Source organism: Sturnus vulgaris, chromosome 30, assembly GCF_052056855.1.
Source record: "Sturnus vulgaris isolate bStuVul1 chromosome 30, bStuVul1.hap1, whole genome shotgun sequence".
In the NCBI taxonomy this organism is placed as follows: domain Eukaryota; kingdom Metazoa; phylum Chordata; class Aves; order Passeriformes; family Sturnidae; genus Sturnus; species Sturnus vulgaris.
The window spans coordinates 858,203-880,737 of NC_142272.1; the positions used below are offsets into that span (position 1 = coordinate 858,203).

General features: G+C 65.6%; 2 protein-coding genes across 2 annotated transcripts in view; one reads left to right on the forward strand and one right to left on the reverse strand.

The window, feature by feature from the left end:
* Positions 1 to 15,147, reverse strand: part of ITGA7 (integrin subunit alpha 7) — a 19,667-nt gene extending 4,520 nt beyond the window's left edge. Inside the window, 19 exon segments of the mRNA XM_088180619.1 lie at positions 95 to 193; positions 904 to 956; positions 959 to 1,098; positions 1,746 to 1,858; positions 2,913 to 3,003; positions 3,005 to 3,066; positions 3,884 to 4,053; positions 4,560 to 4,621; positions 5,032 to 5,127; positions 5,539 to 5,666; positions 5,751 to 5,839; positions 6,880 to 7,073; positions 8,009 to 8,216; positions 10,260 to 10,379; positions 10,493 to 10,624; positions 11,289 to 11,544; positions 11,674 to 11,753; positions 11,837 to 11,964; positions 14,106 to 15,147. Coding sequence (XP_088036745.1) covers positions 95 to 193; positions 904 to 956; positions 959 to 1,098; positions 1,746 to 1,858; positions 2,913 to 3,003; positions 3,005 to 3,066; positions 3,884 to 4,053; positions 4,560 to 4,621; positions 5,032 to 5,127; positions 5,539 to 5,666; positions 5,751 to 5,839; positions 6,880 to 7,073; positions 8,009 to 8,216; positions 10,260 to 10,379; positions 10,493 to 10,624; positions 11,289 to 11,544; positions 11,674 to 11,753; positions 11,837 to 11,964; positions 14,106 to 14,317 — 2,433 coding nt within the window. The 5' untranslated portion in view covers positions 14,318 to 15,147.
* Positions 15,148 to 18,983: 3,836 nt separating this feature from the next.
* BLOC1S1 (biogenesis of lysosomal organelles complex 1 subunit 1) lies at positions 18,984 to 21,897 on the forward strand. The gene is made up of 4 exons (XM_088180840.1): positions 18,984 to 19,096; positions 19,411 to 19,483; positions 20,552 to 20,684; positions 21,650 to 21,897. Exons 1-4 carry the CDS (start codon positions 19,036 to 19,038, stop codon positions 21,758 to 21,760), a joined length of 378 nt encoding a protein of 125 aa, XP_088036966.1. The 5' UTR covers positions 18,984 to 19,035; the 3' UTR covers positions 21,761 to 21,897.
* Positions 21,898 to 22,535: the final 638 nt, after the last annotated feature.

Sequence of the window (22,535 nt, forward strand, 5' to 3'; positions counted from 1 at the left end):
TCACCTGGGGGCGCGCAGGTGAGCGCTGGGGGGGGGGCGGGGGAGCAGGGGAGGGGTCGGGGGGGGGGGGGGTTGGGGAGGGGGCTGCGCCCACCTGGGCCCCGCGTTTGAGGGGGTTCCCCAGCTCGCACTCCACCCTGGAGCCGTTCTGGTTGGCCAAGCACAGCACCTTGTCCTGGGGGGGGGGACAGGGCTGAGTGACCCCACCCCAGACCCCCCAAAACCCCCAGAGTGACCCGGGGTGACCCCAACCCAGAGCCCCCAAAACCCCCAAAGTGACCCCACCCCAGAGCCCCCAAAACCCCCAGAGTGACCCCTGGAGTGACCCCAACCCCAGAGCCCCCAAAACCCCGGGGTGACCCCACCCCAGAGCCCCCAAAACCCCCAGAGTGACCCCCGGAGTGACCCCAACACAGAGCCCCCAAAACCCCCAGAGTGACCCCGGGGTGACCCCACCCCAGAGCCCCCAAAACCCCCAGAGTGACCCCGGGGTGACCCCAACCCAGAGCCCCCAAAACCCCGGGGTGACCCCCAAAGTCACCCCACCCCAGAGCCCCCAAAACCCCCAGAGTGACCCCGGGGTGACCCCACCCCAGAGCCCCCAAAACCCCCAAAGTGACCCCAGCCCAGAGCCCCCAGACCCTCAGGACCTTCCCCATTGTTCTGCACCCCCAGGACTGACCCCATCCCTCTGACCCAGGACCACCCCAGAACCCCCAGACCCATCCCAGACCCCCAGGACTGACCCCACCCTACATCCCCAATTCCATCCCCCTTGTCTCCCCCCTGTCCCCCCCGATCCCCCCATGCCCCCTGTCCCCGCTGTCCCCCGTGTCCCCCCCCCTGTCCCCCCTCATCCCCCTCATCCCCCCCTGTCCCCCCCTTGTCCCCGCTGTCCCCCACCCCTGTCCCGGTCTCGTCGGGCCGCAGGGCAGCGTAGGGCAGCTCCGGGGGAAGGTGGCCACCAGCAGGGCCTGGTGGGCATCGTCCCCGTCCCTCTGCGGCTCCGAGGGGTCCGAGGGCTCGTTGGTCACCTGCACCTCCAGGGCCACGTCCTTCTGGTCACTGATGGCAAAGATGGCAGTGCCATCCTCGTCCCTGCGGGCAGAGCCACCGTGAGAGCCTTGGGGACATCTCTGTCACTCGGGGGGAGGTGGCAGTGCCAGCCTTGGGGACATCCCTGTCACTCACAGAGTGGTGGCAGTGCCATCCTCGCCCCTGTGACTCCCTTGGGGACATCCCTGTCACTCGGGGTGAAGGTGGCAGTGCCATCCTCTCCCCTGTGAGACCCCTTGGGGACATCCGTGTCACTCAGGGGGAGGTGGCAGTGCCAGCCTTGGGGACATCCCTGATCCCTCAGGGTGAAGGTGACAGTGCCATCCTCTCCCCCTGTGACTCCCTTGGGGACATCCCTGTCACTCAGAGAGAGGTGGCAGTGCCAGCCTTGTCCCTGTGAGACCCTTGGGGACATCCCTGACCCTCAGGGTAAAGGTGACAGTGCCATTCCCTCCCCTGCCACTGCCTTGGGGACAATCCTGATCCCTCAGGGTGAAGGTGGCAGTGCCAGCCTTGTCCCTGTGAGAGCCTTGGGGACATCCCCGTCACTCGGGGGGAGGTGGCAGTGCCAGCCTTGGGGACATCCCCGATCACCCACGGTGAGGTGGCCGTGCCAGCCTCGCCCCCGGGGGGTGCTGGGGACACCGAGGTGGCCGCTGGGGACGCGGAGGTGGCCGCTGTCCCCTCACCTGGGCAGGGGCAGGAAGTCGCTGTCGCCCAGGCGGGCGCAGAAGCGCGGCCGCAGCTCCAGGTGGCTCTGGCAGATTTTGTCATCGCCGCAGCCCTGGCGCAGGAAATGCACCTGGGGGGACACGGGGGGACACGGGGGACACGGGGACAATGCGGGAATGAGGGCGACACTCCAGGTGTCACCAGGGGACATCGGGGGGGACACGGGGACAGACGGGAGGACACACGGAGAGACAACAAGTGACACTGCCGGTGTCCCAAACGGGGATGGGGGGACACAGGAGGACACGGAGGTGACACAGGTGACACAGAGGGGACACACAGGTGACACACAACTGGTACAGGTGACACAGAAGTGACACAGGTGACACACAGGTGACACAGAGGGGACACACAGGTGACACACAACTGGTACAGGTGACACAGAAGTGACACAGAGGGGACACACAGGTGACACACAACTGGTACAGGTGACACAGAAGTGACACAGGTGACACACAGGTGACACACAGGTGACACAGAAGTGACACAGAGGGGACACACAGGTGACACACAACTGGTACAGGTGACACAGAAGTGACACAGGTGACACACAGGTGACACACAGGTGACACAGAGGGGACACAGGTGACACACAGATGGCACACAGGTGACACACAGCTGGTACAGGTGACACAGAGGTGACACAGGTGACACACAGGTGGCACAGGTGACACAGGTGGCACACAGGTGACACACAGAGGGGACACAGGTGGCACAGGTGACACAGGTGGCACACAGGTGACACACAGAGGGGACACAGGTGACACACAGGTGACACAGGTGGCACACAGGTGGCACAGGTGACACAGGTGACACACAGCTGGTACAGGTGACACACAGGTGGCACAGGTGACACAGGTGACACACAGCTGGTACAGGTGACACACAGGTGACACACAGATGGCACAGGTGGCACACAGGTGACACACAGCTGGTACAGGTGACACACAGGTGGCACACAGGTGGCACACAGGTGGCACAGGTGACACACAGGTGGCACAGGTGACACACAGGTGACGCACAGCTGGTACAGGTGACACACAGGTGGCACACAGGTGACACACAGATGTCACAGGTGACACACAGGTGACACAGGTGACACACAGGTGGCACACAGGTCCCACCTCGGCGCGGTGCGTGCTGGGCTGGCGCGGGCTCAGCACAGGTGACAGAGGTGGCAGCGCTGTCCCCCGGGCCCCCCCGGTGCCACCCCCGGGCCCCCCCGATGGCGTAGGCCAAGGTGACAGTGACAGGACGCAGCTTGTCCCGGATGTCATCCTGCACGGGAACGACGGGGAGGAGGAGGAGGGGGGGAGGAAGGTCAGGGCGGCACTCGGGGACAGGGGAGGTGCTGGCACACCTGGGGGGGAGGGGGGACAGTGGGGACAGGGAGGAGGAGGAGGAGGAGGATGAAGATGGGGATGAGGACAGAGCTGAGGCTGAGGAGGGTGAGGAAGAGGAGGAGGCTTAATGGGGATGAGGATGAGGACGAGGGTGAGGAGGATGAGGCCGAAGCACGCACGCGCAGCCAGAAGGTGAGGATAAGGAAGGTGAGGATGAGGATGAAGATGAGGATGAGGAGGATGAGGAGGGTGAGGATGAGGAGGGTGAGGAGGGTGAGGCCGAAGCACGCACGCGCAGCCGGAAGGTGAGGATGAGGAAGGTGAGGAGGATGAGGATGAGGAGGGTGATGATGAGGAGGGTGATGATGAGGAGGGTGAGGCCGAAGCACGCACGCGCAGCCGGAAGGTGAGGATAAGGATGAGGAGGGTGATGATGAGGAGGGTGAGGAGGATGAGGAGGATGAGGAGGGTGAGGCCGAAGCACGCACGCGCAGCCGGAAGGTGAGGATGAGGAAGGTGATGATGAGGATGGTGATGATGAGGAGGGTGAGGAGGGTGAGGCCGAAGCACGCACGCGCAGCCGGAAGGTGAGGATGAGGAAGGTGAAGATGAGGAAGGTGAGGATGAGGAGGATGAGGAGGGTGAGGCCGAAGCACGCACGCGCAGCCGGAAGGTGAGGATGAGGATGAGGATGAGGAAGGTGAGAAGGATGAAGATGAGGAGGGTGAGGAGGGTGAGGCCGAAGCACGCACGCGCAGCCGGAAGGTGTCGCTCACGCAGCGCCGCTCGCGCTGTCCCCGCAGCTCGAGGCTCCCCGAGGTTCGGTGCTCGGGCTCGGAGGGACCCCGGCCCAGGAAGGAGCCCCGGGGGGGCTGCCCCCGCCTGGGCCGCTCCGAGTCCCCCTCCAGCACGAACTGCAGCTCTGGGGGGCACGGGGGGGTCACTGGGGGGGTCACTGGGGGGGCACTGGGGGGGCACTGGGGGGCACTGGGCACGGGGGGGGTCACTGGGGGGCACTGGGGGGCACTGGGCACGGGGGGGGCATGGGGGGGCACTGGGGGGCACTGGGCACGGGGGGGGTCACTGGGGGGGCACTAGGGGGCACTGGGCACGGGGGGGTCACTGGGGATACGGGAGGGACCCCAGAGGATGGGGGGGGGGGCACCCCAGGGGATCGGGACTCCTGGGGATGGGGGTGCTCGGGAATTGGGGTGCTCGGGAATTGGGGTGCTGGGGATGGGGGCAGTTCAGGGCTGGGGGGTCCCCAAGGGATGAGGGGTCCTGGGAGGGCCCAGGGATGGGGGGGATGTTCAGGGATGGAGGGGACCCCCAGGGCTCAGGACCCCCAGGACTGAGACCCCCATATCCCGGGGTCCCTCGGGGTCCCCCCCATATCCCGGGGTCCCCCCAGTCTCGGGGGGCACTCACCGAGCCGGGGGCTGTAGCTGGCCGGACTCGCCGTGTAGCTGAAACACGCTCGGACCTCCACGCTGGGGGGACACGGGGGGGACACGGGGTCACCAGGGGGGACACGGGGGGGGACACGGGGTCACCAGGGGGGGACACGGGGTCACCGGGGGGGGGTCCCGCCAGTCCCACGGGTGGGGGACACAGAGGGGGACACGGGGGGGGGGGACACAGAGGGGACACGGTGGGGGGACACGGCGGGGGGACACAGAGGGGACACCTGGGGGGACACGGAGGGGGGACACGGGGGGGACACGGGGGGGGACACGGGAGGGGGGGACACGGAGGGGGGACACGGGGGGGGACACGGGGGGGGGGGACATGTGGGACACAGAGGGGACACGGGGGGACACAGAGGGGACACGGAGGGGGACACGGAGGGGGGACACGGGGGGGGGGGACACGGGGGGGGAGGGGACACGGTGCCACCCACCAGACGCCCTCCTGGTCGCGACAGTTGCTCTGCTCCAGGTCGATGTGGGGCGGCAGCAGCGAAACGTTCCGGGACACGTGAACCACCGGCCGAGCCCTGGGGGGGGGACATGGGGGTCCCGGGGGGAGCCCCCCCACTCCTGAGTGCACCCCCAGCCCCGGGGGGGACCCCCGAAAGGGGGGAAGGGGGTCCCCGGGAATGGGAGTTCCCAGGGGTGGGGGGTCCTGAGGGATTTGGGGGTCCTGAGGGATTTGGGGGTGTCCAGGAGTGGGGAGGACTCGGGGCTGGGGGGGGTTCTTGAGGGATTTGGGGGTCCCCGGGAATGGGAATTCCCATGAATTGGGGGGTGGGACTCGGGGATGGGGGGTCCTGGGAGATGGGAGAGTCCCAGGAATGGGGGGGTCCCCAGGGATTTGGGGGTCCCCAGGGATTTGGGATTCTCAGGAATTGGGGGGTTCTGGGGGGTCCCAGGGCTGGGGGGGTCGCTCAGGGGTTTGGGGGTCTCACCTGTAGAGCACCACGGTGTCCGACAGGGACCCCACGAGCAGGTCGGGGTACAGGTTCCCATCCACGTCCAGCCCCCCCGACAGCGAGTACCCAAAGGCAGAGACCCCCACGGCCTCCCCGTCCAGCACCTGGGCAGGGGGCGGCTCTGGGTGACCCGGGACCCCCGAGGGACCCCCGAGGGACCCCCCGGGACCCCCCCCGGGACCCCTCACCTGTGCCGGGCTGGTGACGATGCCCAGGGCGCTGCCGTGGTAAATGAAAACTTTGCCCGCGCCGTCAAAAGGGGCCCCCACGGCCAGGTCTGGGGGGGAAAAGGGGGGATTTGGGGGGGATTTTGGGGGGATTTTGGGGGGTCAGACCCTCCCCAGGGACCCCCTTGGGGTGCAGCCCCCCCCCCCCCCCCCCAGGTGGCACCGGCAGGACCCCGAAAAGCCCCTGAGCCCCCCGGGCTCGATTGTGCCGTGGGTCAGGTGCCCCCATGGAGCCATCCCCTGATCTTGGAAACCCCCCCAAAAAAATCCCCAAGTCCCCCCAAAGCCCCTCACCCCCAAATTCTGTCATGGTCGAGCTCTGCAATTCCACCATGCCCAGCCCGTGGAGACCCCAAATCCCCCCCAAAGCCCTCCCAAAACCCCCCCAAGCCCCCTCACCCTCAAATCCATCACACTTGGGGTCCATCTCCAGACCCCAAATCCCCCCAAAATCCCCCCCAAGACCCCATCGCCCTCGAAGCCGTCATGGTTTAGGTCCATCCCCAGACCCCAAATCGCCCCCAAATCCCCCCCAGACCCCCCTAAACTCCCCCAAATCCCCCTCAGACCTCCCCCAAATCCACCCAGACCCCCTCACCCTCAAACCCATCGTGGTTTAGGTCCATCCCCAGACCCAAATCGCCCCCAAATCCCCCTCAGACCCCCCAAAATCCCCCCAAATCCCCCTCAGACCCCCCCCAGAGCCCCTCACCCTCGAACCCATAATGGTTTAGGTCCATCCCTAGACCCCAAATCCCTCTCAGACCCTCCTCAAATCCCCCTCAGACCCCCCCTAAACTCCCCCAAATCCCCCTCAGACCCCCCCCAGACCCCCCCCCAGAGCCCCTCACCCTCGAACCCATCATGGTTTAGGTCCACCCCCAGACCCAAATCGCCCCCAAATCCCCTCAGACCCCCCTAAACTCCCCCAAATCCCCCTCAGACCCCCCCCAGACCCCCCCAGAGCCCCTCACCCTCGAACCCATCATGGTTTAGGTCCACCCCCAGACCCAAAATCGCCCCCAAATCCCCCTCAGACCCCCCTAAACTCCCCCAAATCCTCCCCAGACCCCCCCCCGGAGCCCCTCACCCTCGAAGCCGTCCCTGTTGAGGTCCCCGGCCGAGCCGAGCGCTGTCCCGAAGCCGGAGCCGCGGGAGCCGTTCAGCCTCAGGGGGGTGGCGCTGTCCCAGAGCCCCCCCGGGTTGATGTAAACGTACACGGCCCCCCCGATCTCCTCCTGCCGCTCGAAAAAGTGGGGGGCCCCCACGGCCAGGTCCATCCAGCTGAGGGGGGGGACACACGGATCTGTCACACACACACACACACACACACACACACACCCCCCTGCAGCGGGGATGGATCCTCCCGGCAATGGCGGGGGGCGGAGGAGTTTGGGGGTTCAGGGGTTTGGGGGGACTCAGGGGTTTGGGGGGTTCAGGGGTTTTGGGGGGGGTTCAGGGGGTTTTGGGGGGGTTCAGGGGTTTGGGGGGTTCAGGGGTTTTGGGGGTTCAGGGGTTTTGGGGGGGGTTCTGGGGATAGGGGGTCTTGGGGTGGGATCTGCATGGGGCGATCTGAACGGGATTTGGGGGTTTCAGGGGTTTGGGGGGGTCAGGGGTTTTGGGGGGCTCTGGGGTTTTGGGGGGCTCTGGGGTTTGGGGGGTGCTCAGGGGTTTGGGGGAGACTCTGGGGTTTTGGGGGATTCAGGGATTTGGGGGGCTCAGAGGTTTGGGGGGGTTCAGGGGTTTGGGGGGTTCAGGGGGTTTGGGGGGGTTCTGGGGGTAGGGGGTCTTGGGGTGGGATCTGCATGGGGGGATCTGAACGGGATTTGGGGGGTTCAGGGGTTTTGGGGGCCTCAGGGATTTGGGGGAGACTCTGGGGTTTTGGTGGGTTCAGGGGTTTGGAGGGGACTGGGGGATCCCAGGGGTGGGTGGTACCCATGGGGGTCTCCCCGGGATTTTGGGGCTCGGCATCCCTGCAGGTGACCCCGGGGTGACCCACAGTGACAAAGGTGACCCCGGGGTGTCCCACAGTGACAGGGGTGACACTGAGATGTCCCACAGTGACAAAGGTGACCCCGGGGTGACCCACAGTGACAAAGGTGACCCTGAGGTGTCCCACAGTGACAAAGGTGACCCCGAGGTGTCCCACAGTGACAGGGGTGACACTGAGGTGCCCCACAGTGACAGGGGTGACCCCGGGGTGTCCCCCCCAAACGCACCCGTCGCTGTTGAGGTCCAGCACGGCCACAGCGTGGCCGAAGGCCGAGGTCAGTTGGTGTCCGGCCAGCACGGCCTCGGCCACCAGGCGATTGGCGCTGTCGCGACGCAGGATGACAACAGCGCCCGTGTGGTTGGCGCGGGGGGCGCCGGTGACAAAACTCAACTGATGGGGACGCGTCAGCCCCGCCCCGGAGTCCACCGAGAACCCTGCGGGGACACCGGGGATTGGGGACACCGGGGATTGGGGACACCGGGACACCGGGGACTGGGGACAGCCCTGGAACCACCCAGAACCACCCCCGGAACCACCGAGAACCCTGCGGGGACACCGGGGATTGGGGACACCGGGGATTGGGGACACCGGGGATTGGGGACACCGGGGACTGGGGACTGGGGACAGCCCTGGAACCACCCAGAACCCTGCGGGGACACCGGGGATTGGGGACACCGGGGATTGGGGACAGCCCTGGAACCACCCAGAACCCTGCGGGGACACCGGGGATTGGGGACACCGGGGACTGGGGACAGCCCTGGAACCACCCAGAACCATCCCCGGAACCACCGAGAACCCTGCGGGGACACCGGGAATTGGGGACACGGGGACACCGCGGGGTTTGGGGACAGCCCGGTCACCCCCAGTCCTGGAATTCTCCTGGTGGGAATGGGGAAGAAATGGGGCAGAATGGGGGAAATGGGGGAATTGTCCTGGTGGGAATTGGGGGGAAATGGGGGAATTCTCTTCGGGGGATTGGGGGGAATTTCCTCCTGGGATTGGGGGAAATGGGGGATTCTTGTGGGAATCGGGTGAGGTGCAGCCCTGCGCAGATCTTGGGGGGGAAATGGCAGAATTCGGGGGCCAGAGCAGCAAAACCCAGAGCAGAGCCCCCTCCCCACATGCAGTGATTGCCGTGAGCAGCCCCCCAAAGCCCCCCCAAAGCCCCCCCAAAGCTCCCCCGAGCCCCCAGCCAGGCTCCAGCCCCCCCCCTCACAATCCATGCACCCCCCCCATGCAAAAACATCACCGGGGACAAGCGGGGACACGGGCGGGGGTGGGGACACGCCAGGCTCTGGGACCCCCCCAAAAAAGCTCTGAGACCCCCCCAAAACTCTGAGACCCCCCCAAAAAAGCTCTGAGACCCCCCCAAAGCTCTGGGACCCCTCCCCAAAGCTCTGAGACCCCCCCCCCCCCAAAGCCTGGCAGTGCCCCCAACACAGCCCTGGCACAGCGACAGGACACGGGACGGGGACAAGGGACAGAGATTGGGGACAAGGGAGGAGGACACGGAGAGGGGACAGGAATGGGGGACAGGGGACAGGGACTGGGGACACGGAGATTTGGGGACACAGGGACAGGGGACACAGGATTTGAGGGGACACAGAAATTTGGGGACACAGAATTTGAGGGGACACAGAAATTTGGGGACACAGGGACAGGGGACACAGGATTTGAAGGGATGAAAATGAGGGGACAGCGATGGGGGACACAGCGGTGGGGACAGGGTTTGGTGACACCGGGGTGGGGACACGGCCCGGGGGGGGGGGGGGGGGGTGACAGACACAAGAGGGGAGGGGTCGTGCAGTGGCGGGGGGTGACGCGGCCACACGAGTGCGAGGGGACACGCGTGGGGACAGGTGTGTGCAGGGGGACAGGTGTGTGCAGGGGGACAGGTGTGTGCAAGGTGACACGCCTGGGGACAGGTGGTGTGTGCAGGGGGACACCTGTGGGGACACGGGGGCTGTATCTATGTCCGGGAGGGGACACGAGCGTACAGGTGACACCTGAGCGTGTCAGGGACACACCTGTACAGGTGACACCCGCGCCCACGTGAGAAAGGGACATCCAGGAAGGCCACACGCGTGTCCAGGGTGACACACGTGGGCAGGGGGGACACCCGCCATGGGGACACGCGTGACGTCACACGCGTGTAAGGGGGACACCCGTGACGTCACACGCGTGTAAGGGGGACACCCGCCATGGGGACACGCGTGACGTCACACGCGTGTAAGGGGGACACCCGTGACGTCACACGCGTGTAAGGGGGACACCCGCCGTGGGGACACGCGTGACGTCACACGCGTGTGCCCGCAGGACCCTCCCGGGTTGGGGGGGAGTGGGGGATGGCGACACGGCACGGGGAGGGTCACACACGGCACACGGGTGGCACACGGGTGGCACACGGGTGGCACACGGGTGGCACACGGGTGGCACACGGGTGGCACACGGGTGGCACACGGGTGGCACGCACGAACCCAGGTAGGAATTGTGCGCCACGTCCGCGGCCGCGCCGGGGACCCTCTCTCCGGGCTCGGGGGTCCGGAAGACCCTCTGGTCGGGGGCGGCGCTCTCAATGTTTGTCACAAAGAGCAGCCCTGGGACCGCGACAGACACGGGGGAGGGGCGGTCAGAGGGGCTCGGGGGGCTCGGAGGGGCCGCGGCTGCCGTTGAGGGGGGGTCCCCCCGGGCCGGGCCCCCCCCCCCGTACCGAAGTAGCTGTTGGCGGGCACGGGGATGAGCGAGGGGTCCTGGTCCTTCTCGCCCCCCGCCTCGAAGGGGCCGGCGTCGAGGCGCAGCAGATCCAGCGAGCTCTGGTTGAGCTGCTCCACGCGCAGGGTCCCTGTGGGGCCCGGGGGGGACAGCGGGGACACCGTGGGGACCCTCCCGAGACCCCCCCCCCCCCGAGACCCTCCCGAGAGCCTCGAGATCCGGGGAGTTCCACGGGCAGGGAGCCCCCCCCGGGGTGAGGGGACACCGAGGGGACCCCCGGGGACACCGAGGGCTCCAGGGAGCTCTGGCTGAGCTGCTCCACGAGCGGGGAGCGTGTGGGGGGTCCCAGGGGACACGGGGGACAGCGGGGACACCGTGGGGACCCTCCCGAGACCCTCGAGCTCTGGGGAGTTCGGACTCCATGGGCAGGGACCCCTCCCCAGGGTGAGGGGACACCCAGGGACACCGAGGGGACACCGAGGGACCCTGGTGAGGCAGCGAGCTCAGCTCCAGCCCCAGCATCACCTGTGCACACCTGCACACACCTGGGAGGGGTCCCAGGGCTCTTCACCCTCCAAATTTTGGGTGCCACACCCCTCACACCCCCAAACCCCCACCGGGGAGGGGGTCCCGCCGCCCCCTCACCCTTCCAGTTGTGGGTGCCGGGTGCCCCCAGCAGGGACACCCACCCAGACGCCCCTCACCCTTCCAGTTGCGGGTACCGGGGTCTCGGAGAAGGAGCACCCACCCAGACCCCCAAACCCACCCTGGGGAGGGGTCCCAGCGCCCCTCACCCTTCCAGTTGTAGGTTCCGGGTGCCCCCAGCAGCACGTAGCGGCGGTCGGGGCTGAAAGCGGCCGCCAGTCCCTGCTGGCAGGTCCCGAATCTCTCGTGGCCCTGTGGTCGCCCCTCGCAGAATTTCCACTCGCCGCCGTCCAGCTCGTCCCGCACTCGCAGGTCCTGGCTCAGCACGAAGCAGCGCCCGATCACGTCCCGCGTCTCCAGCGGCTGCCGCACCCGGTGCCGCACCTCGTACCGGTGGGCGCAGGTCTGGGGGAGGAGGAGGAGGAGGAGGAGGAGTAGGGGGGGACATCCCGGGGTGGGGGAGGGGTCACAGCGAGCCGGGACCCCTCCCTTTAAAGTGTCGCCGGTGTCCCCAAGCCACTCCCCGGCGCTCACCACGATCTTTCCGCCGGGCCCTTGGCTCTTGACGCTGACCCCGAGCCACTGGTTCTCTTTGCTCTCCCGCTGCGGGTCCACTGGGGGGGGTGGGGGGAACGGGGAGGGGTCAGGCCCGCTGGGACCCCTCCCCAGGGACCCCCCCCCGGCCCCCCCAGCTCACCTCCCTCATCGATGGGCACCCGCCAGCAGTCGGAGAGCTCGGGGCTCAGCGGGCAGGCGAACAGAGCCCCGGTGCGGTTGGCACCTTGGCCGGGCAGGGCCAGCGCTTGGGGGGCTCCCACGAGCAGCCTGGGGGAGGCGGGACCCCCCCGTTAGGGGGGACTCCGTGACCCGCAGGACCCCTGGGCAGCCTCCCCACCCCCCCCCCCCCCCCCCCATATCTCGGGACCCCCGAGCGGCTGTGCCACCCCCGAGCAGCTGTGCCACCCCCGGGGCCAGCCCGGCCCGGCAGCTGCTGGCCCGACAGCTCGCGACACGCGTGGGGGACACGAGGGGACACGGCCGGGACACCCCTGACCCCCCACCCTGACCCCCAGGAGGGGACACGGGGCGCTCCCCGGTGGGGCCAGCGCGGTGTCACCATCACTGGTCACCCCCTGTGGCCACCCCCGGTGGCTCTGCCCGGGCTGGCGGTGGCCTCGGGGACACGGCGGAGCCCCGGGGGGTGGCAGGGAGGCAGAGCCGGTAAAAATAAACTGGAATTCACTCAAAATAACCCCGCAGCAACATGTCCAAAAAAGGAGGGAGCACACGGAGGCACCGGGTGCCCCACGGAGCCGGGCACGGCACCCTGAGAGGGGACAGGGCGACAAAGCCAGCCGGGGAGCCGGGGGACAGGCAGGGGACAGAGCGGGGACAGTGTGGGGACAGTGTGGGGACACCTGCAGCGGGCACCGGCAGCCAAACCGCCCTCGGTGCCAAGAACGCGGCGCGGGCGGCAGCGCTGCGACACCGCGGCGACAGCGGCGACACCGGGCTGGGGAGGGGCGGGGGGACAGAGGGGACAGAGGGGACAGAGAGGCCAGGGGGGCGAGGGGCGGGGGGGACACGCGGGTGACAGCGCGATGTGACCCCCCCTGCTCCGGGGGTCCCCATGGCTGAGACCCCCGGGGGCTGTCGGGGGGGACAGGGGGACATCGGGACAGGGGGGGACAGGGGGGACATGGGGACACGGGGCCGTGGCCGGCAGTCGCGGGTGGGCGTTCGCCGCAGGGCCCGGCCCGGGGGGGGCCCAGCCGGGGGGGTCCCTCCAGCCGAGAGCTCCGGAGCCCCCCCAGGACCCCCCTCCCCCGCTAATGCTGAATAATCCCGGGCGGCGCAGGCGGCCTGGCACTGTCCCTGTCGCCTGGCACTGTCCCTGTCGCCTGGCACTGTCCCTGCTGTCCCTGCTGTCACCGTCCCCCCGCTCCGCAGAGCGCTGCGGTGGGGTCTGGGGGTCCCGGTCCCCCCGGGTGGGGTCTGGGGGTCCCGGTCCCCCCGGGTGGGGTCTGGGGGTCCCGGTCCCCCCCAGCCCCGCGGCTCCCGGAGCTCCCGAGCCCCCAAAGCTCGGGGATCGCGGTCCCGCCCCAGCCCAGTGCCCGGTTCTGCTCTCCCCATTCCCGCGGCTCCCGGAGACCCCAGCCCCATTTCAGCCCCATTTCAGCCCCATTTCAGCCCCATTTCAGCCCCATTTCCTCCCCATTCCCGGGGGAATCGCGAGTCCCCAGCCCCAGGGCTTCGTCCCGCCAGACCCCCCCAAATCCCGGCAACGGGATCCCCCCGGAACTCCCAAAATCCCCCAAACTCCGGCAATAGGATCCTATAGGATCCACCAGAACTCCCCCAAATCCCGTCCAGAGGATGCCCCCCAAATCCCGGCAATAGGACCCACCAGAACTTCGGAAAATCCCCCCAAACCCCGGGAACAGAATCCCCCCGGAACTCCCCAAATCCCCCAAATCCCGTCCAGAGGATCCCCCCCCCAAATCCCAGCACCAGGACCCCCAGAATTCCCCCAAATCCCCCAAATCCCGCCCATAGGATCCCCCCGGCGCTCCCAGCTCCGCTCCCCTCTCCCCCCCATTCCCGGGGGTCTCCGTCCCTTCGCCCCCCGGGGGTCGCGTCCCGCTCGCCCCCTCCGTGTCCCCCTGGCCCCGCTCGCCCCCTCCATGCCCCGCTCGCCCCCTCCGTGTCCCCCTGGCCCCGCTCGCCCCCTCCGTGTCCCACTCGCCCCCTCCGTGTCCCACTCGCCTCCTCCGTGTCCCACTCGCCTCCTCCGTGTCCCACTCGCCCCCTCCGTGCCCCGCTCGCCCCCTCCGTGTCCCCCTGGCCCCGCTCGCCCCCTCCGTGTCCCCCTGGCCCCGCTCGCCCCCTCCGTGTCCCGCTCGCCCCCTCCGTGCCCCGCTCGCCCCCTCCGTGCCCCGCTCGCCCCCTCCGTGCCCCGCACTCACCACCCCGCGGGCTCGGGGCTCAGCTGCCGGTGCAGCGCCACGGCCGCTCCGAAGAGGCTCCCGCGCTCGCCGTCCTTCAGCACCGGGCTGCTCCCGTCCAGGTTAAAAGCGGCGGCCGTCGGTAGCCACAGGGCCAGCCACGGTAGCCACAGGGCCGGCCACGGTAGCCACAGGGCCGGCCACGGTAGCCACCGGCAGCCGGAGCTCGCCATCCCCGCGCTGGCGGCGCCGCCGCCCGCGGGAGGAGCCGCGGAGCTCCCGGGGGGCGGCTCAGCCCCGGCCCCGCCCGCGGAACCGGGAAACCCCCGGAGACCCCACCCCGGGGAGGGGCTGGGGGAGCCACCCTATAGGGCAGGGGGCGGCCCCATAGGGCAGGGAGTGACCCCAAACCTCAGGGAGTGACCCCAAACCTCAGGGAGTGACCCTATAGAGCCCCATAGAGAGTGACCCCATAGGGCAAAGTGTGACCCCATAGGGCAGGGAGTGACCCCAAACCTCAGGGAGTGACCCTATAGGGCACAGAGACCCATAGAGAGTGACCCCACAGGGCAAAGTGCGACCCCATAGGGCAAAGTGTGACCCTATAGGGCAGGGAGTGACCCCAAATAGGGCACAGAGCCCCACAGGGAGTGACCCCATAGGGCAGAGAGTGACCCCAAACCACAGGGAGCGACCCCAAACAGGGCAGAGAGTGACCCCAGTATTGGAGAGACTGCACCCTATATCGGAGACTGCACCCCATATCGCGATACTGCACCCCATAGCAGAGTTATTGCACCCCATAGCAGAGTTATTGCACCCCATATCAGTTATTGCACCCCATATCATATTTACTGCACCCCATATCGCGATATTGAGCCCCATATCAGTTATTGCACCCCATATCATATTTACTGCACCCCATATCGCGATATTGAGCCCCATATCGCACCCAGCTGAGCCCGGGTGCACCTGGGGAGGGTTTTGGGGGGACCCTGAAGGATTCTGAGTCTGGGGGGGTTTTGGGGGATCCTGAGAGGTTCTGGAGGGGTCTTGGGGGGGGGAGTTTGAGGGGTCCTGAGGGGTTTTGGGGGGTCCTGGGGGGGTTCCTAAGGGGTTTGGGGGGCCCTGAAGAGTTTGGGGAGGGGTCTCTGGGGAGTCTTGGGGGGTTTTGGGGGGGTCTCTGGGGGATTTGGGGGATTCCGAGGGGGGGAGTTGGGGGATGCTGAGAGGTTTTGGGGGGGGTCTCTGGGGGGATTCCAGGGGGGTTTTGGGGGATCCTGAGAGGTTTTCGGGGGGGTCTCTGGGGGGATTCCAGGGGGGCTTTGGGGGATCCTGAGAGGTTTTGGGGGGTCTCTGGGGGATTCCAGGGGGGTTTTAGGGGGTCCTGAGAGGTTTGGGGGGGTCTCTGGGGGGGATTCCAGGGGGGGTTTGGGGGGGTCTCTGGGGGATTTGGGGGATTCCAGGGGGGTTTGGGGGGTCCTGAGAGGTTTGGGGGGGTCTCTGGGGGGGATTCCAGGGGGGGTTTGGGGGGGTCTCTGGGGGATTTGGGGGATTCCAGGGGGGTTTGGGGGATCCTGCGAGGTTTTTGGGGGTCCTGGGGGGATTCCAGGGGGGTTTTAGGGGATCCTAAAAGTCCAAGGGACCCCTCCCGAACCCCAAAACCCAGAGGGGAGGAGCCAAACCCGAGGGGGCGGTGCCGGGACCCCCAGCCCCAATCGGAACTTTTTTTTTTTTTTTTTTTTTTTTTTTTTTTTTTTTTTTTGGGGGGGGGAGGGGAGGGATTTTAACGATGTGGCGACCCCCGTGCCCCCCCCCCCCAGCCCCCCCAGGGGTATTTTTGGGGTGGGGAGGGGACACTCGCTCACATTTTCCAGCTCCCGGGGTTTATTTTTATCCCCTCTCCAAATCCCGGGAGATTTTCCAGCTCGGCCGGGGCCGTGTGAACCAGCGCGGCCCCTCCCCTCCCCGTATTTTGGGGGGTCCTGAGGGGATTTGGGGGGTCATGAGAAAATTTGGAGGGGTCCTGGGAATATTTGGAGAGTCCTGAGGGGATTTTGGGGGGTCATGAGAAAATTTGGGGGGGTCATGAGAAATTTGGGGGGGTCCTGGGAATATTTGGGGAGTCCAGAGGGGATTTGGGGGGTCATGAGAGGGTTTTGGGGAGTCCTGAGGGGATTTTGGGGGGGTCTAGAGGGGATTTGGGGGGGTCCTGAGAATATTTGGGGGGTCCTGAGAGGATTTTGGGGGGTCCTGGGGGGGGGTCCTGAGAGAATTTGGGGGGGTCCTGAGAAGATTTGGGGAGTTCTGAGGGGATTTTGGGGGGTCTAGAGGGGATTTGGGGGGGTCCTGAGAGGGTTTTGAGGGGTCTTGAGGGGATTTTGGGGGGTCCTGAGAATATTTGGGGGGTCCTGAGGGGATTTTGGGGGGTCCTGAGGGGATTTGGGGGGGTCCTGGGAATATTTGGGGGGTCCTGAGGGGATTTTGGGGGGGTCCTGGGTGGATTCGGGGGGGTCCCGCGTGGATTTTTGTTTTGGGGGGGTTCTTTTGAGGGTTTATTTTTGGGATTTATTTTCGGGAATTTTTTTGCGGGTTTTTTTTTTTTTTTGTTTTTTTTTTTTGTTTTTTTTTTTTTTTTTTTTGGTTTTGTTTTGGGTTTTTTGGGTTTTTTTTTTATAATCCCGATCTGACTTTGAGCGAGGTTTTATGGGATGGGGAATTCGGGAATTCCGAGGGAAGGACGGGACCCGCGGAAAGAGGGAGGAAAATGCCCCAAAAACGGGGGAAAAAAAAACCACAAAAAAACGTGGAAAAGAGGGAGGGAAATTCCCCAAAAACGGGAAAAAAAACAAAAAAAAACCGTGGAAAAGAGAGAGGGAAATGCCCCAAAAACGGGAAAAAAAACAAAAAAAACGTGGAAAAGAGGGTAAGGAAATTCCCCCAAAACGGGAAAAAAAAACAAAGAAAAAACAAACAAACAAACAAACAAACAAACAAAAACAAAAAAAAAAAAACGTGGAAAAGAGGGAATCCATCCCAGGATCAATCCCAAAATTCCCCCATCCCATTATTTCCATGGAATAAATCCCAAAATTTCCCCATCCCAGGATTTAAATGAAATAAATCCCAAATTTTCCCCATCCCAGGATTTCTCTGGGATCAATCCCGGGGCCGTTCCCGAGGTCCCGGGGGTGACTCCGGGATATTTTTACCCTTCCCGGGTCCTTTTGGGTTATTTTGGGGTTTTTTTTGGGGATTTTGGGTCCTTTTGGGTTATTTTGGGTTATTTTTGGCCGCGTTTCCCACTCGAATTCCTGCGGCCGCGGCCGGAATTCCGGGATCCACTGGGGAGAACTGGGAGGAACTGGGAGGGACTGGGAGGGAACTGGGAGGGACTGGGAGCGGCAGAGCGGGGGCGGCCGAGCCCGAGACCCCCTCCCGGCTTCGGGCTGCACCTTCCTCATCATCATCATCATCATCATCCTCATCCTCCTCCTCCTCCTCTTCCTCCCAGGCTGAATCCCGGCATTTCTGCCTTCCTCATCCTCCCCAATCCAGGGCAATAACGGGACCTTCCTCATCCTCCTCATCCTCTCCGTTCTCCTGGTGCCAAATCCCGGGAATTTTGCGGCTCCCACAAGGATAAATCCCGGATTTTTGGGGTTTTTTTTGGTTTTTTTTCCCGGCTCCCAGGGTTCGGAATCCCGGGAATTTTGCGGCTCCCACAAGGATAAATCCCGGATTTTTTTGTTTTGTTTTTTTTCCCGGCTCCCAGGGTTCGGAATCCCGGGAATTTTCCCGGCGCACTCTTCCGGCTCCCCTGGGAATTTTTTCTTTTCGTTTCCCGGGAATTTTTCCTGGCAGCGGCAGCCCCTCCCTGGCCCCTATGGAACCCCCAGCCCCCTATAGAACCCCCAGTCCCCTATAACCCCCCAGCCCCCTATAGAACCCCCAGTACCCCACGGACCCCCAATTCCCTGCGAACTCCCCAATCCCCTACAGCCCCCTCCAGACCCCCCCAGTCCCCTATAGCCCCTATAGAACCCTTCCAATCCCCTACAGATCCCCCAATCCCCTATAGACCCTATAGATCCCGCAGTCCCCTATAGACCCTATAGGACCCCTCCCAATCCCCTATAGCCCCCCAATCCCCTACAGACCTCCCCAATCCCCTATAGGACCCCCCCAATCCCCTATAGCCCCTATAGAGCCCTCCCAATCCCCTATAGCCCCTATAACTCCCTCAGTCCCCTATAGGATCCCCCAATACCCTATAGCCCCTATAGCCCCCCCAATCCCCTATAGAACCCCCCCAATCCCCTTTAGCCCCCATAACTCCCTCAGTCCCCTATAGGACCCCCCCCAATCCCCTATAGCCCCTATAACTCCCTCAGTCCCCTATAGGATCCCCCAATACCCTATAGCCCCTATAGGACCCCCCCAATCCCCTATAGGACCCCCCCAATCCCCTTTAGCCCCCATAACTCCCTCAGTCCCCTATAGGACCCCCCCCAATCCCCTATAGCCCCTATAACTCCCTCAGTCCCCTATAGGATCCCCCAATACCCTATAGCCCCTATAGGACCCCCCCAATCCCCTATAGGACCCTCCCAATCCCCTATAGCCCCCCATAACTCCCTCAGTCCCCTATAGGACCCCCCCAATCCCCTACAGCCCCTATAGAACCCTCCCAATCCCCTATAGGACGCCCCCCAATCCCCTATAGCCCCCATAACTCCCTCAGTCCCCTATAGAACCTCCCCAATCCCCTTTAGCCCCCATAACTCCCTCAGTCCCCTATAGGACCCCCAGTCCCCTATAGAACCCCAGGTCACGTGGCTCTCCGCAGGGCGGTCACGTGCCGGTGACGCACGGCGAGGGGGGCGGGACGTTCGGTCACGTGGTAGCCGGTCACGTGACGCGCGCGGTGTCACGTGACGCGGCGGCCGCCATGCTGTCCCGGCTGCTGAAGGAGCACCAGGCCCGGCAGAGCGAGCGGCGCGAGCTGCAGGGTGAGCCCCGCCCCCGTCCCCATGGCAACAAACCCCGCCCTCCGCGTCCCATTGGCTGCCGGAGCTGCCACTCACCGCAGAACGGCATCCCATTGGCTGGCGCGGCTGTCCGTCAAGAGTGGGGGAAAGGGCGGGAAGCGTGAGGAGCCCTGAGGGGCGGCTGGGGGGGGGCCGTGAGGTCACTGCTCCGCGCGGTGACGTCACACAGTAGCGTGATGACGTCGCACAGGATCGTGGTGACATCACGGGGTGCCGCAGGCCGGGTGGGGGTCCCGCCGCCCCTCACGGCGCTGTCCCCGTGTGTCCCCACGCAGAGCGGCGGCGCAGGGAGGCGATCGCGGCCGCCACCCGCCTCACCGAGGCCTTGGTCGATCACCTCAACGTGGGGTGAGCCCGCGACCCCCGGGACCCCCAGATTCCTTCTGGGACCCCCCTCCCGCCGAGCCCCAGACCCCTCCCGGAGACCCCAAACCCCGTGTGGGAACTCCCAGCCCCTCAAAGACCCCCTGGGCACCCCAAACTCCCCCTGGGGCTGTAAATGTAGCAGCCTGACCCCCCCCTTCCCCGAGACCCCCAACCCCACAGACCCCCCTTCTTATGGACCCCAAACTTCATAGACCGACCCCCCAACCCCACAGACCCCCCCATTTCCCACAGCCTCACCCTCCCAGGGACCCCCAACCCCTTCAGAACCCCCCTCCCCAAAGACCCCCCTCAGACGACACCCCTCAACCCCATAGACACCCCCAGCCCCACAAATCCAAATCCCCCTTCCCAGGGATCCCCTCAGACACCCCCAGTGCCTCAACGAGGATCCTCAACCCCATAGACACCCCCCAGCCCCACAAATCCCCCTCCTCAGGGTCCCCAACCCCCCAAATCCCCCTTCCCAGGGACCCCCAACCCCCCAAATCCCCCTTCCCAGGGACCCCCAACCCCACAAATCCCCCTTCCCAGGGACCCCCAGCCCCCTTAGACACCCCCAGTGCCTCAACGAGGATCCCCAACCCCATAAGCCCCCCCCAACCCCCCAAATCCCCCTTCCCAGGGACCCCCAGCCCCACAAACCCCCCTTGCTCAGAACCCCCAATCCCCCAAATCCCCTTCCCAGGGACCCCCAACCCCACAAATCCCCCTTCCTCAGAACCCCCAACCCCACAAATCCCCATCCTCAGGACCCCCAGCCCTATAAATCCCCTTCCCAGGCACCCCCAACCCCACAAATCCCCTTCCAGGCACCCCCAACCCCACAAACTCCCCATCCTCAAGACCCCCACCCCTATAAATCCCCTTCCCCAGCCCCCCCAAATCCCCCTTCCTGAAGACCCCCTACCCCCAGATTCCCTCCCAGCCCCTTTTCCCTGCCCCAAACCCCTTCCCCACCTCTTTCCTCCCTCTTGTGGGGGTCCCCCCTCCCTGGGGGGGTGTCGGGTGACCCCCGTGTCGCCCCCCCAGGGTGGCCCAGGCCTACGTGAACCAGCGCAAACTGGACCAGGAGGTGAAGACGCTGCAGGTGCAGGCGGCCCAGTTCGCTCGCCAGACCGGCCACTGGATCTCCATGGTGGAGAATTTCAACCAGGCCCTCAAGGTGGGGGTCCCAGCCCCCCCAAAAAACACACCCTGGGGAGGGGGCACTCGGGGATCCTCGGGGAAAGGGGCAGGAGAAGCCGGGAGGGGAGCAGGTGGGGTACGGGGAGCGCTGGGTGGGGGGGAATGGGGCAGGAATGAAGACCCCAGACCCATATGGGGAGGGATGAAGACCCCAGACCCATATGGGGAGGAATGAAGCCCCCAGACCCATATGGGGAGGGAGATTTGGCTCCCAGACCCAGGGGAGGGATGAAGCCCCCAGACCCATATGGGGAGGGAGATTTGGCTCCCAGATCTATGGGAGAGGGAATGAAGCCCCCAGACCCATATGGGGAGGAATGAAGCCCCCAGACCCATATGGGGGAGGGAATGAAGCCCCCAGACCCATATGGGGAGGGAGATTTGGCTCCCAGATCTATGGAGGAGGGAATGAAGCCCCCAGACCCAGGGGAGGAATGAAGCCCCCAGACCCATATGGGGAGGGAATGAAGCCCCCAGACCCATACAGGGGGAAATTTGGTCCCCAGATCATGAAGGGTGAAATGAAGCCCCCAGACCCATGAATGGAGGAAGGGACGAAGCCCCCAGACCCACGAATGGAGAGGGGGATGAAGCCCCCAACCCCCTGCGTTTGTGCTGGAGTGGTTGGGGAGCACCCAGGGGGTTCCAGGGGGTTCTGAGCAACACCCAGAGGGTCCTGGGCAGCTCTTAGGGGGTCTTGGACCACCCAGGGGGTCCTGAGGAACTCCCAGGGGGTCTTGGGCAGCACCCAGAGGGGTCCTGGGGAACACCTGGGGGTTTTGGGGAACACCTTGGGGGTCTCAGGCAGCACCCAGGGGGTCGCAGGGGATCTTGAGGAGCACCCAGAGGGTCCCAGGGATACCCAGAGGGTCTCAGGGGAATGGGATGGGTGGGGGGACCCCCCCCCCCCTTGGGATGAGCCCCCTCCCCAAATTCCCGCAGGAGATCGGGGACGTGGAGAACTGGGCACGCAGCATCGAGCTGGACATGAGGACCATTGCCACGGCCCTCGAGTACGTGTACAAGGGGCAGCTGCAGCCCTCCTGCTCCTGAGAGACCCCCGGGAGACCCCCCGGGACCCCCCAGACCCCCCAGGTACCGGGGGGGGGTCTCCCCACGGTGTCCTGGGCACCCCCCAGCACTGGGATCCATGGAATAAAGCACGGGGGGGAGGGGAGGGGGGCGCTGGGGGGGGGGTGAGGGGGGGTCAGGCCGGGCCAGTGGGGCCCTGGCACAGCCCCCCCCACCCCATCCCCCTAAGCCCCCTCATCCTCTTTAGTGCTTAACGAGGCTCTGAGGCTGCTTTGATTCACACAAAGGGGCTCTGTGGGGCCTAAATCCCCTGGGGGGGCTCAGCCCCCCAGATCCCACACACGGGGGGCGTTCGTTCCCTCATGGGGGGGGGGTGTCAGGGCTCCAATGTGGGGTGAGACCCCTCCCCAGATCCCACACATGGGGGGTGTTCATTCCCTTGGGGGGGGTCAGGGCTCCAATGTGGGGTGAGACCCCCCCAGATCCCACACACGGGGGGCGTTCGTTCCCTCATTGTGGGGGGGGTCAGGGCTCCAATGTGGGGTGAGACCCCCCCAGATCCCACACACGGAGGGCGTTCGTTCCCTCATGGGGGTCAGGGCTCCAATTTGGGGTGAGACCCCTCCCCAGATCCCACACACGGGGGGTGTTCATTCCCTTGGGGGGGGTCAGGGCTCCAATGTGGGGTGAGACCCCTCCCCAGATCCTGGGGATGGAGGAGTTTTAATTCTCTGGGGGGGTCTTGGCCCCATTTTGGGGTGAGACCCCCCCCCCCCCCCCCCCACGTCCCAGGGCT

Coding starts and splice junctions, on each gene's coding strand:
- BLOC1S1 (XM_088180840.1), top strand. CDS start 19,036: ATGCTGTCCCGGCTGCTGAAGGAGCACCAGGCCCGGCAGAGCGAGCGG. Junction 19,097..19,410: donor CGAGCGGCGCGAGCTGCAGG/GTGAGCCCCGCC, acceptor GTCCCCACGCAG/AGCGGCGGCGCAGGGAGGCG. Junction 19,484..20,551: donor GTCGATCACCTCAACGTGGG/GTGAGCCCGCGA, acceptor TCGCCCCCCCAG/GGTGGCCCAGGCCTACGTGA.